The sequence below is a fragment of the Crotalus tigris genome, unplaced genomic scaffold (genome assembly GCF_016545835.1).
Source record: "Crotalus tigris isolate CLP2741 ecotype Arizona unplaced genomic scaffold, ASM1654583v1 scf7180000017628.32516253702:7417878, whole genome shotgun sequence".
Classification (NCBI taxonomy): domain Eukaryota; kingdom Metazoa; phylum Chordata; class Lepidosauria; order Squamata; family Viperidae; genus Crotalus; species Crotalus tigris.
In genome coordinates, this window is record NW_024096523.1 from 3,015,302 (window position 1) to 3,029,819 (window position 14,518).

General features: G+C 40.4%; 1 protein-coding gene across 1 annotated transcript in view; it reads left to right on the forward strand.

The window, feature by feature from the left end:
• ARID1A (AT-rich interaction domain 1A) overlaps positions 1-14,518 on the forward strand; it is a 92,458-nt gene that overhangs the window by 68,683 nt on the left and 9,257 nt on the right. The window contains exons 7-15 of the mRNA XM_039334215.1: positions 365-532; positions 2,923-3,238; positions 3,802-3,947; positions 4,042-4,151; positions 9,236-9,445; positions 9,865-10,069; positions 13,270-13,402; positions 13,559-13,731; positions 13,917-14,058. Of these exons, the coding sequence (XP_039190149.1) occupies positions 365-532; positions 2,923-3,238; positions 3,802-3,947; positions 4,042-4,151; positions 9,236-9,445; positions 9,865-10,069; positions 13,270-13,402; positions 13,559-13,731; positions 13,917-14,058 (1,603 nt within the window). The remainder of the gene's footprint in view (positions 1-364; positions 533-2,922; positions 3,239-3,801; positions 3,948-4,041; positions 4,152-9,235; positions 9,446-9,864; positions 10,070-13,269; positions 13,403-13,558; positions 13,732-13,916; positions 14,059-14,518) is intronic.

Below are 14,518 nucleotides of genomic sequence, written 5' to 3' on the forward strand. Positions count from 1 at the left end.
TTAATAGAGGAATTCTGTCTATAGCAACAATACTGTGCCATGCTGCTGCTTTCAAAGAGTAAGAAATTGCCACAAAGGAATTTTGTGATTTAAGCCAGTGTTTCCCAAACTTGACAATTTTAAGGCATGTGGACTTCAACTCCCAGAATTCCACAGCCAGCATTGCTGGCTGTGGAATTCTGGGAGTTGAAGTCCACATGCCTTAAAATTGTCAAGTTTGGGAAACACTGATTTAAGCCATTGCTATGCTTCCTCAACTTATAGGAACACATGCCTAAGTGTGTTGATGCATTAATACATGTTCCTTTTACATAGGGAAATTCCATTTGTCTTAACTCTAGAACTTAACTTATTATTTCACTAGGTTATATACAGAGGAATCCACAGATACCCCAGTATAATTCTCCTCAACCTGGGTCTGCCTTATCTCCACGTCAGTCTTCTGGAGGACAGATGCATACAGGGATGGGACCGTACCAACAAAATTCTATGGGCGCTTATGGGCCTCAGGGCAGTCAGTACGGACCCCAAGGTGAGAGTGTGCTCTTGCACTAACAGTAAAGATGTTTTGGAACTATTTGTGAGTTAAAACAATCACAAATTACTGGTATGTAATGAAACTTTTATTTACTGCAGTGTTTCTAAATCTTTACCTTTTGAAGTTGTGTGAATTTCAACTCCCAGAATTTCCCACCCATCATGCTGGCTGGAGAATTCTAGGTGTTGAAGTCCACACATCTTAAAAGTTGCCAAGGTTGAGGACTGGTTAATTACTGTTAGGAGAATAAACTACAGCAATCGTCTGGTGTCTCACCACTGTTTCCTTCCTACTCCTATAGTACAGCACTTAGGAAGGAAGAAGATTTGCACAATTGAACATACTGTTTTAATTTAACAGGCATTATTAACTAAATTTGTTGAATAGAAACCTATTTCAAAGAAGGATTTAAGAGAAATAGGTTTTATCACGTTCAGTATGCTGATTTCTGGTTAATCTAAACTGGAAGTTTCTGGTTTCATGACTTTGCATCCGGGCATTATACAAGCTAATGATTGCTATGGATTGTCCTAAAAATATTGAGCTATTACCCACTTTAACTAATGAGCAGAGAACATGAAAGTTCTTGTCTTTTGTCATAAAAGCTACTGTTTACTATCTTGCTGGAAGATGAAATGAATTGCTTGCTCAGTTTAGTATATTGTGTGACTTCATCACTGGGACTGAAATTTGCAGTGCCTTGGCCTAATCATAAAACGTGTGCAGAAGTATCATTTTGAACATTTTGACTACCACTGCATGGTTTAGTGAGATAACCGTATTCTGTAGTGCTGCTTGATAATCTTCATAGCTTTTAGTTACCGCCTCATTCTAAGACATAATGTGTTGTGTTTCATTTTGGCTTTATGTGGTGACAAGTCAACCATTATGATTTTGTGCAAGGGAGAGCAAAGATTTTTCTTTTTGAGGGCCACATTTCCTTAGGCAGGCTGTATACTCTATCCGCCAGTGACAGAAACAAAGCTAGTGATTGTGCAGTTAGTGTGAAAATGTGCCTATTTGTGCACCCTATTCCTTTTCTCTTCGTCTGAGCTCTTATTTCTCCCAGGGAAAATCCTCTTCTGAAGCCTGAATTGCACTGCTTTTGCAGTCTTGAGGGCCATTAGTTGCTACCTCTGGCTAATTGATATATGTGCACCCATAACTGTGACTGTTTTAAAAACAACACAACTTGTAAAAAAAAATAAAGTAATAAGTGAAAAAAATACAAAGAAAGAAATAGAAAAGAAAAAAAAAAAGAAAACATTACAAAGAAGTGCCTTCCTAAGTTTTTTGAAAGCGGTTCTAGGTGCATTTATATTTTACCCTCTCTAAGATTACAGCATACTAAAAAGCAGAGACATCACCCTGCCAACAATAGTGCGTATAGTCCAGGCCATGGTTTTCCCAGTTGCAATGTATGGCTGTGAAAGTTGGACCATAAGAAAGGCTGAGTGCCAAAGAATTGAGGCCTTTGAACTATGGTGCTGGAGAAGACTCCTGCGAGTCCCTTGGACTACAAGGCGTTCAAACCGGTCAGTCCTAGAAGAGATCAACCCCGACTGCTCTTTAGAAGGCCAGATCCTGAAGTTGAAACTCAAATACTTTGGCCACCTAATGAGAAGGAAGGACTCACTGGAGAAGGGCCTAATGCTGGGAAAGATTGAGGGCAATAGAAGAATGGAACGACAGAGAATGAGATGGCTGAATGGAGTCACTGAAGCAGTAGGTGTGAACTTAAATGGACTCCAGAAGATGATAGAAGACAGGAAGACCTGGAGGAACATTGTCCATGGGGTCGCGATGGGTCGGACACGACTTCGCAATTAACAACAAAAAGATTACAATATCTAATCATCAAACCCATTCAATCATGTTCATCCCCCCCCCCCCAGCAACAAGTACATAAGGGACTGTCTTTTCCCTGATCAAACAAGTCAACCTCTCCATTTCTGCTAATTCTGTCATCTTCATCAGCCATTCCTCCGATGTGGGTAGTAACCATGACTTCACCATGACTTGACTGTGACTTCTTAAAAAATACGGCATGCGTGAACATCAGGAAATAACATTTGTTGGATCAGTATAATTTGTTCCAGTGTGGTGGTTGTAGTCATCTGAACTGTTAGATCTTATTTTATTTCCGTCTTTGACAATGGGTCTCAGTGGATTCCAGTGATCTTTGGTGAAATGATACACAGAAAAATTTTGTCTCATTTGGTGATCCTTTTTTAGAGCGAGCTAATGTGAATTACAATCAGTAACCTGAACATCTATTTTTGGAGTGCCAAAATTTCCCCTTTCTCTGTATGCCTGCCTTTAATGTACAGAGAGACCTAGCACATTTACTGGCATGTTATTCAATGCTTTATTTTTCTCCTTAGGTGGTTATCCCAGGCAGCCAAACTACACTGCGATGCCCAATGCAAATTACCCCAGCCCAGGAATGGGAGGAAGCATGAACCCAATGGGAGCAGGGAATCAGATCCATGGTCAGACTGGTATACCACCCTACCCTGGACTTCCACCAGGGAGAGGACTGAGCCACGCTGCCATGGGCAATAGGCCGTATGGACCCAACATGACCGCCATGCCTCCCCAAGTAGGAAGTGGGATGTGTCCTCCACCAGGTGGTAGGAAAGCACAAGAAGCTGCTGCTGCTGCTATGCATGCTGCTGCTGTCAACTCAATCCAGAACAGGTAAGAGTACGAGGGCTAGGTTGAAATGTTCTTTCCTGGGTGATAATCTTTCCAAAGCAATATATCTTGAATTTTGTATTGTTATATATAATCTGTAAGTCAGGCTAAGGCACATTAAAAATGAAATTTGGGTATGAAAGGGGATAGAGTCAAATACCTGACTCTATATTTTCAGAACCGAAGCCTGCAGAAATTGGATGAAGAGCATGTGTTGATGTGTTCTCCTTCAGCAGTTTCAGTTAACCAAGGAATAGCAGTTTTGGATGTGGGCACTGAATAGCTGAGGCAAGCAGGGCAAATGAATTCAAACTCCTGTCTGTGGCTTCATCAGAATTTGTGCAATAATTATATCACAAGAGAGTTAAGAGGTCACAATTTTCCTGATGATTCTTTGCACACAACGTCCTTCCTTCCTGGAGATCTTTTGGCAGCAGAAAGAACAATTAACATTTTCTATCAATTACTGTCAATTACTCTGTAGGGATTCATTTTCCCCCATCCTATGTTAATTAATAAAAGAACGTTGTTTGGTATAGTACATAATCAAGTCATGTTGCTTTTAGGCCATCTGGTTACCCTCACATTAACCAAGGAGGAATGATGGGAACTGGTCCTCCCTATGGCCAAGGAATTAATAGCATGGCTGGCATGCTGAATCCCCAGGGTCCGCCCTATCAAATGGGTGGGAATATGGCCAACAATTCTGCAGGTAAGGTGTATTGCTCGGTCATTTCTCAAACGTTCTGGATTTTGTGATGATCCACTAATGAACATGATTATGTTGATGTCTTGATTCTCTTTAGGGATGGCTGCAAGTCCTGAAATGATGGGACTTGGAGATGTTAAATTAACACCTGCAGCAAAAATGAACAATAAAGCAGATGGAACACCAAAATCTGAATCCAAGTCAAAGGTAAAAAAACAAACAAAAACCAACTGATGTTAAATAAAAGTGGCTTGTATCTCAGTGAGCCAAATTAGATTTTCAAGTTATTTTAAGAAATAGTTATTTCCAAGTTGAGAATTCAAAGAAGTTCTTGAACAGATATAATTGATAATTGAGCTTTACTCAAAATATTGGTGAACAACTTGGAACTTAAAGCTTAATTAACGAGTGGGGTTCTTTTTTCTTCAGAAATCCCATTTCTAGTGCCTCTTTTAGTATCAGCCTTGTTGAATGGACCTAATTTAGTGTTGGCAGGACTATCAAAAAGGAAAGGACACATAATTTTGAAATTCATGTAAGATAAACTGAAAGACAAAAAGGACAAATACAAAAAATGGAAAGAGAGCACATAACTAAGGCCAATTATCAGCAGACAGCCAGAACATGCAAAGATGAAATCAGGAAGAAGAACAAGAACAAGAAAAAAGTCAAGGAAACTGTAGGTCCACTAAAGAAAGAAGATGGCAAGGAAAACAGGCAACAGGGAGAAAGCGGAGTTGCTTAACTCATACTTTGCATCAGTCTTCACATAAAAAGAAACTATAGCCCAACGTACCAAAACAAACCACTGCAAAAGACAAATTAGAAACAAAAATTAAAATAAGCAAGAAAATAGTAAGAGAACCCTTATCCGACCTTGATGAATATAAATCACCGGGGCCTGACAGATTACATCCCAGAGTTCTGAAGGAGTTGGCAGATATTATCTCAGAACCATTGTACCATATATTTCAAAAATCCTGGAGCACCAGGGAAATACCTGAGGATTGGAAAAGGGCTGATGTGGTTCCCATCTTCAAGAAAGGAGAAAAAAAAAACAGACCCAGTTTAACATCAATACCTGGGAAGATCCTAGAAAAGATAACCAAAAAACAAATCTGCGAACAAGTAGAAGCAAACAAAGTCATAACTAGTAGCCAGCATGGGTTTGTTTAAAAAAAAAAAACAGATCATGCCAAACCAATCTTACTACATTCTTCTACAAAGTGACTAAACTAACAGACCAGAAAAATACTGTGGACGTAAGTATACTTAGAATTCAGTAAGGCATTTGATAAAGTAGACCACAACCTACTTCTTGGTAATCTTAGAAAAAGGTGGAATAGACAACATCACCACCAGATGGATCTGTAGCTGGCTGGCAAACGGTATTCAACGAGTAATCCTCAACGGCACTACATCCACATGGAGAGAAGTAAACAGTGGGGTACCACAAGGTTCCATCTTAGGCCCAGTATTCTTTAATATCTTCATCAGTGACTTAGATGAGGGAAATTGAAGGGGAACTCATTAAATTTGCAGATGACATCAAACTGCCAGGAGTAGCCAACACCCCAGAAGACAAACTCAGGATCCAAAAAGATCTTGACACACTTGAACAATGGGCCCTATCCAACAAAATGAGTTTCAGTGTGGGGAAAAGCAACGTTTTAAATTTAGGCAGGAAAAATCAAAGGTACAAGTACAGATTGGGCAAGATCTGGCTTAAAAACAGTAACCGTGAGAGGGTTGGAGTCCTAGTGGACGATCACTTAAACATGAACCAGCAGTGTGCAGCAGCAGCCAAAAAAGCGAATACAATCCTGGGTTGTATAAACAGAGGCATAGCATCAAGATCACGCAAGGTATTAGTACCCTTTTATAAAACCCTAGTAAGGCCACACCTGGAATACTGCAGCCAATTTTGGTCACCATATCACAAAAAAGATGTTGAGAGTTTGGAAAAATGATCAAAGGCCTGGAGGCTAAAACATACAAAGAACGGCTGCAGGACTTGGGTTTGGCTAGTCTAAAGAAAAGAAATAGGGGAGACATGATAGCAGTATTCCAGTATTTGAGGGGCTGCCACAAAGACAAGAGGGTCACGTTATTCACCAAAGCACCAGAGGGAAGGACAAGAGACAATGGTTGGAAACTGATCAAAGAGAGAAGCAACCTGGAATTAAGGAGAAACTTCCTGACAGGACAGCTTCCTGGGCACTCCATCACTGGAGATTTTTTAAAAAAGCCTAGACAATCAGTTGTCTAAGAAGGTATAGGTACTCCTGCTTGAGCAGGGGGCTGGGCTAGAAGACCTCCAAGGTCCCTTCCAGCTCTATTCTATTCATATTCTGATAGTTCTGGTTAGCCTTTCTTCCTTAAGACAGGAAATGAGGATTGAGTCTCTAGAGCAGAGGTAGTCAACCTTGGCTCTTTTATGACTCGTGGACTTCAATTCCCAGAATTCCTGAGCCAGCTAAGCTGGCTCAGGAATTCTGGGAATTGAAGTCCACGAGTCATAAAAGAGCCAAGGTTGACTACCCCTGCTCTAGAGGGGAGAAACATGTGATTGTGTGGCTGGGTCACTGCCTGGCTTTAAAGGTTCATCTGTAGCAGCTGGGACAAGAGATGCCTTGACTTGAACAGACCTTTTGCCTCCATTGCAAGTTGTGGCACATCCATATAGTGTGAATGGGACTAAAATGTTCTGGCTTGCCTGACAACTGTATTTCCTCTCGATGTTACTTCATTCTTCTTCAGTGTGTCTTAGTGATCACACTCTAACTTTTGTGAAGGCAATAGAGTGTTTTTTTAGGGTTTTCTAGTTTCCATGGGAAGTTTTTCAGGTTGTCAATGGCAGCTTCTCTGTGAGATTAACTACTCAATTCCCTGATAGGAAGGACAGATTGGCCATAATATTGATAAAAGAAGTCTAGGAAACTTTCTCAGCATTAACTGAGATTGTAAACTTTTAAAAATACACTGGTTAATGAAAACAATTCAAGATTAATGTAAAATAGGAACTTCAGAAATTTAGGTGAAAACCTATTAAATATTGTTAATTAAAATTAAACGGAAAGTTGGTATGTTTAAAAAAAAACAACTAAACCCCCAGCATCAAATATTAATCTCTAAAAATGTAGAATGCCCTCCCCCCCCGGTTTTTAGAGACTAAAAATGTTAGGGGGTTACAATTCTTTTGGGGGGGGGTTGTATGCCCAGAAAAAAGATAGTGGATAATGGGAAATATTCTGTGGCGTGGAAAGACCTAAAAAGAGCTTTTAAGTAGTTTGCCTTGTGGCCAGATGATGTTATGTCTTTCTCTACTATGGCATCCATTTTGTGAGTGTAGAAATTTCCCCCTCCGTGACAGCCATATTGTGAGAGTACCCATACCATGCTCTCAAAATTCCCAAGGTGCTCCTCAGTTTAGAAACATTGGAGACCCTGCCTTATGTTTTTAAAATTGGCTTTTTTATATGCTATTTTATTGAAGTTTAAAAAAAAATTTTTCACAAGCTTTATACCTTGTTCCTCCCTTCATATTCAGATCCTCAAGATACTATATTATAAAAGCAAATAAAAAATAAGCTAGTTGATAAAATGGGTATCACCAACTGCTGGCATAATGAAAGAAAATGCAGAGCACTTTGAATTGTCAACAAAGCAGGAAACAAGCTCCACAAACTGAATAGAAAAGCCCTAGTGAAACCCAGAAAAACAAACCAGTTAGTATAAATGCAGAATCATTAATTACTTAAAATGAATTGGGGAAAGGGAAAATCTTCCTGCTGCATGAAAATGACAATTGTGTTAGGCAGGTATGTCTGGCTAGGGCAGGGGTCTTCAAACTCAGCCCTTTTATGACTCATGGATTTCAAACCCCAGAATTCCTCAGCCAGGCACGCTAGCTGAGGAATTCTGGGAGTTGAAGTCCATGAGTCATAAAAGGGCCGAGTTTGAAGACCCCTGGACTAGGGCTTAGCTTCACAGCTAAAACTCTTCTTAAGACGGATGCCACATATGGGAAGTGACAATCCTTAGACTGCTTGTTCCCTGATGGTATAAGGTTGTACGCCTCAAAAGCAAATACTCTTGAGTTGTGTGTAGGGAAACACTCAGAAGAATATTTTTTTTCAATGTAAACATAATATGACAATTCCAACAAGTTGTAGGTATTATTTTGATTGCCATTTCTTAAACTCAATTATATAGGATTTATCGGATCCTATTTTCGTGGGACTGGATTTTTCTTCAGGACAATGTTACATAATGAAAATATTATTAAGATTTCCATAATAATTTAGAGTGCATTTCAGATAATACACTGTTCTGATAGCTTCTTCTTGTTCAGAATAAACAGATAATAATTTTAACAGTTTTACAAGGAAAGTACTGAATGTCTCTTTACCTAAAAAAGCTACAGGCATCTGCTGGGTTGAGAACATCTGAATTACGGATAACTCTAATTTATGAAAGACTATTAGAAAACCTTTTATATTAAAATTTGAGGTAAATACTTAATAAATAATGAATGCATGCTCATAAAAACATTGCATGGCTTCAGCAGTTCAGTTCAAGGAAGGAGAATGCTATCCGCCATTTTAAGCTGGATCATGTTGCAGTTAACACCATGTTGACTAACTCTAAATAACTGTTCTGACTTATCTACAAATTCAACTTAGACAGACTTTGGAGATCTCATTCATATCTTGGGACCGTCTGTACATAATATTGAAAGTAGATCCTTTTTAGTAGCAGTACCTTGATTGTGGAATTTCGTCCAATGGGAGATAGGATTGGTTCTTGTGTTGCATTAGTGTTTTCTTCTTCTATCAGGCTTCAATAACATGATTATTTCTACCTTTGAAACACATCAGTTGTATCATTTTTCCCTTTAAAACTTACACCGTTGATGGTGCAGTGGTTAGAATGCAATATTGCAGGCTAGTTCTGCCAACTGCCAGCAGTTCAATCCTGTCAGGCTCAAGGTTGACTCAGCCTTCCATCCTTCCGAGGTTGGTAAAATGAGGACTCAGATTGTGGGGGGCAATATGTTGACTCTAAACCACTTAGAGAGGGCTATAAAGCACTATGAAGCGGTATATAAGTCTATGTGCTATTGCTATACTTGTTTTATTGCGCTAGCTAAGGGCAATAGGTGCAGGCTATGTGGAATACTGCTTTTTCTGCTTTATGAGAGGATCTCAAGAGATTTAGATTTCCTCTCATTGTGTTTTTAGCTGTTGTGTCATTTTTCTAACTGGCCTCTTCCTTTCTTCTTTCCCTAGAAATCCAGTTCCTCCACCACTACAAATGAAAAGATTACTAAATTATATGAGCTGGGTGGTGAGCCAGAGAGAAAGATGTGGGTAGATCGTTATTTAGCCTTTGCTGAGGAGAAAGCAATGGGAATGAACAATCTTCCAGCAGTTGGAAGGAAACCTTTAGACCTGTATCGACTCTACATTTCTGTGAAGGAGATTGGAGGGCTGACTCAGGTGAGTAAAGCACAATAGGATATCCTTGCAGCAGTTTTAAGACGGATACTTGAAGTGGACACTTGAACCCTCTTTTTCCACTTAAAAAGATGCCACCGTACAAGCTATAAAGAAAAGGAAAAAGGAAAAAACTTAAAAATAAAAGAAAACAAAAACAAAAATAAGTATACAACAAAGAAAAAGAAAAGAAATATGTAAAAAAAAGTTATTTTCCACTTCATCACAACAAATTGTGGCTAAATCACTAATGATTTCCTTTTAATCCGTTGTTAAGCTGAACTACCCAAAAAGTTTTATTGCCGACTCTTGTTTATTTTTGAGAGGCTGCCATTATTGCTTTTATTGTACACTTTAGGAAGGGAGTGTGAGATTTGGATTCAAGGAAAATAAAATTAGTTGGCACTTCTGGCTTTATGCAGGTTAACAAGAACAAGAAATGGCGGGAGTTGGCTACCAATTTGAATGTGGGCACCTCTAGCAGTGCAGCTAGCTCTCTGAAGAAGCAGTATATCCAGTGTCTCTATGCTTTTGAGTGCAAGATTGAACGAGGTGAAGACCCTCCCCCAGACATCTTTGCAACAGATTCCAAGAAATCACAGACCAAAATACAGCCTCCATCTCCAGGTGAGTCAGTTGCTTTCTACAGCCCACTGAGTATTTTGCCTGTTCCACAACAGATAAATTTCCAGTAGACGGCAGCCTCTGTGAATCAACTGTAGATGCTCAAAGGATCTTAATTTCCACTGGAACATTTTCAAACTAATTATATACACCTCTTCCTCTGTACATGCTATTTTCATGGGTTTCGTTTTTAGACTTTAAATAAAGAGCTTTCTCCTTGCTCCAGACAAAGTGTCTCTTTTCAGGTAGGAAAAAAAATGACATATTGGAGTTGTGCACTAAGGTGGAGACAGGTGACAAAGTTATCCACTAGATTTTTTCCCATTAGATTCAGATATATTGTAACAAATAGAATATCTTCTATTTTAAGACCCAGAATGCATAATCTACTGGGTTACGGTGATGAGTTTAATGTAAAGCCATTCACCATGGGCCTCTAGTTTGAATACAGAATTATTTCAACATATGTGGTTTATTTCATGCATATAATGTTTGTCTTCAACTAAGTAGCGGGCAATGTCTGTCGTCAGAACATGAATTGTTTTCTATGGTGGAGTCTTCTTTTAGTGATTGCAGTGATTTGGGAGAAGCCAATATATTTCCAAATTAACTCAGACAGAATAGCCGTTCTACTTTTATCACAAAAGGATTTCTTTAGAAGAGAAATGTTCTTGATTATCTGAGCAGTGGACCAGCAAAACTGTTCCTAATAATAGAGAAAGAAGAGATGAAAGTGAGGGAATAATGTCTACCGGATAAAGGACATAGGGTGGGGCTTGGAAGTCCAAATTCTAAAAGGATGGACCAAATGAAGTCTTGAATGGACAGAAGGAGAAAAATGTTGAGCCAAAGATCTTGTTCTCTGACTGATCATAGATACTTGATAATTTTCAATAGGTGCGGTCTATTCTTTCTTGTTCCAATCTCAGGATATCTAATAGCTTTGTTAGCCCCAAAATGATGTGTCCTACACACTTTTGTCCCTTTGGGTGTATGTCTTTCTCATTCCATCTTGCTCTGGTTCGGCATTTTAGTGGTGCAAAGCATTTTGAGTGATTCTTTTGGTGAAAATTAAAGGCAGTATATTTTATGTTTATGATGTTTCTAGATATGCTAAGTTGGGGATAAAGTTAAAAACTAAACACTACTGTATTCACAAGGGAGCTGAAGAGTCCACCTGATACAAGGTCGGGCTGAGTCAATCCAGCCCAGCGTTGTGACCTTCTTTCGCTGTTGGCTCTCCTGATTGTTAGGCAAAAATTCTTCTCATCTGTTTGTGTCAACTAAGAGGTGCCAGGGACTATACATGTGCTTCCTACTATGATATGCTTGAGCGATCATTGCTTATTCAAGATAATTCTGCCTGTTTAAAGATTGAATACTAATTACTAGGGTTTTGAGCTATCATTGCTTATTAAGGATAATTCTGGCTGTTTAAAGATTGAACACTGATTACTAAGTTTCCTGCTGCCTGCACACCTCTTCCATGTCAAGTCCTATTGTGCTTTATCGTTCATATGATTTCTTTTTAAAGGCTAATGCGTGGCTAAGAAAGTCTTCATTTTTGGATAGAGTACATGTCGGAACAACACCCTTGTATGGGGGAAAAAATACTTGGCTATCCGGAGTCTGGCTCTGTGAGGAAAGCATCATTTTAGCACATGCCAAACTGGCCTCCTCCTCTTTTGTGGGTTAGATTTGGTCTCCTGGACTGCTCTAGCCCGACTGCTCGTCTATTGTGTACGCTGCCGCCGTTTTTTTAGCCTTTCTGGCTTTGGTTATGAATGAATAGCCCCGTGCGCCTTGGGAAGTAACAGCCCGTTAGACTTGAGTTCAGAGTGTATGGAATTGGCACCCTTCCAGCCGTTTGTAAATTTGTGAGTTGGGAGGGACAGCAGGGGGTGGGGAGGAACAACAAATGGCAGCGAGGCAGGGAATGCCTTGAAACCTCTTCCTGCTGATGTCAGTGTATTAGAATGCAGCTGAGACTTTGCTTCTTGGATTCCCAGGGGAAAGGAATGGAGCTGAAAAGCTAATGAATGGGGAGAGGGTGGGGGAGGGGTTATGAATGAAGCTCCCTGCTGGGCGTTGCGCTGCCTGGCCTTCTCCAGAGAGGTCCCCAGGCTGGGAGGGAGCAGCGGAGCAGAGGGAGAGGGTGCCCTGAAGGTGGGGCATAAACAAACATGACCTGCACATGACCTCTAGAGGATTTTAATGAAAAGCTGAAATGACTCATCAGCTTGCCAGGCTAGGCGAGGGATATCAGTGCTGAAATGGTAACTAATGGAAATCTTAATTGAGAGTTTGACTCTGGCTAGCTGCTAGGAGGAGTACACAGACCTCAGCCAGGGTACCTGTGAGGCTGTAGAGCAGTGGTTCTCAACCTTTTTAATGCCGCGACCCCCCCCCCCAACCGGTCGTAAGTCGAGGACTACTCAACTGGTGCAGCACCGTTTGCAGAATGGGACTTTTGGCGGGCTCAGCAGGGCAGAGACAGCCTGGACAATTCAAGAGAGACAGCCTCTCTATTCAAGAGAGTCTATTCTATTGGCTTTCAAAAGCCAATAGAATAAAAGGGAGTAGCACAGCTAAGGAAAAGAGGGGGGAAATGGCGGACTGTGTTGTTTGGCGACCCCCATGAAATGGTCGTTCGACCCCAAATGGGTTCCCGACCCAAAGGTTGAGAACCACTGCTGTAGAGGGACCCCATCAGCTGATTCATTCTTTGCTATCTCCCCTTTTTCAGACCTTTTTTAATTGTCTTGCATCAAGAGAAATTAGATAGCCTTTCTCATCTCTCTTGTTTGTTGCCATGTAGATTTGTTTGGGGCAAATTTTATGGGTACTTGTGACTTGGACTATGTTTCAAAGTTATAGAGTAATAGTGAGCATGACCCCTACCGACAAGACATCAACTTGCCCTTCCTTATTTTTTGCAGAAGGACCCCCCCCCCCCGATGTTCACTACCCTATCTATAGATAATATTAAGTTATTTCTCCTTGTAGGTAATAATCTGCACATAATAAGATATTTGAGCAGCACGTTTTCCGTTAAAATTTGACTGGTCCCAAGATGCTGCGAGTGAATCTGCACAAGGAATTGTATAGCATGTAATCTCTTATTCATATGTCCACTGTGTTTGGGGTTTTGCACAGCACCTTCAAATTACCATGTAGCTGACGGCTTTCTCCTCTCCTTGCAGCGGGTTCAGGCTCCATGCAAGGTCCTCAGACACCTCAGTCCACTAGTAGCTCCATGGCCGAAGGAGGAGACTTGAAGCCCCCAACTCCTGCATCTACACCGCATAGTCAAATGGCACCTTTGCAAGGCATCAGGTAATCCCCAGTCACTTTCTGCTGCTGTACCAATAAATGTAACAACTTCTGGCAACTTGTTACAGCCTTGGTAATAGAGTACCAAACTGGAATTGTGAATTGGTTGCAGTGGTGTTCAGCTTTTAAATTAAAATGTTCCTCCTTTTGTTGGATCAGGAGTAACTCAGTAGGCCTTCAGGATGCCTTTCCCGACGGTAGTGACCCTACTTTCCAGAAGAGGAACTCTATGACTCCAAATCCAGGGTACCAGCCCAGCATGAATACTTCCGACATGATGGGTCGCATGTCCTATGAGCCAAATAAGGATCCATATGGCAGTATGAGAAAAGGTGATGGTGTCTTTTATACCCCAGCATGTAGCCATTAAAACTGCTTGAGCCACCTAAAGCAATGAAAACACTTCTGAGATTTATCCATCACCTAATTCTCTGCCCAATAAAACATCATATTTATTCATAGTCCATTTGGATCTTGGGTTTTTCGTAAACTGATCATTTACATTTTCTCCTTTTAGGAAGTGATCCCTTTATGTCCTCAGGGCAAGTTCCTAACAGTGGTATGGGAGATCCTTATAATCGTGCTACAGGTCCAGGGATGAGTAATATGGCTATGGGACCGAGGCAACATTATCCGTACAGCCATTTTGAAAGAGTGAGGTTAGTATTTGCATTGATTCTACCTTGCCGTACCACACATTTCTCAATTAAGCAGATTTTCTTATTTGGTAAGTTTATTCATTTTAATTCCATTACCATCAGCAAGAAAGAAAGCCTTTCAAATTCCAGCGTTTGCATACCTGAGAATTAGCTGTGCAGGTGTTTGTAAAAAAGCAAGTAAATGGTAAGAGAACTGAATTACAAGCAAATAAAAGGTTTGAAGGATGGTACTATTACATTAATATGACTAGAACTTGCAAAGGATCAGGTACTATTTTGCTTGTTTCTTGAGAGAGCAAGTACAAACCCCTCCAGACTTTTAAATGAAGAGTCTAAAAAAGGTATTTAAAACCCCTAATACAATGATGGCGAATCTTTTAGAGACCGAGTGCCCAAAAACTGCCCCTGCCCCCGCTCCACCCCCGCCCCCACCCCATCTGCTCGCAGGGCCACTCATCAC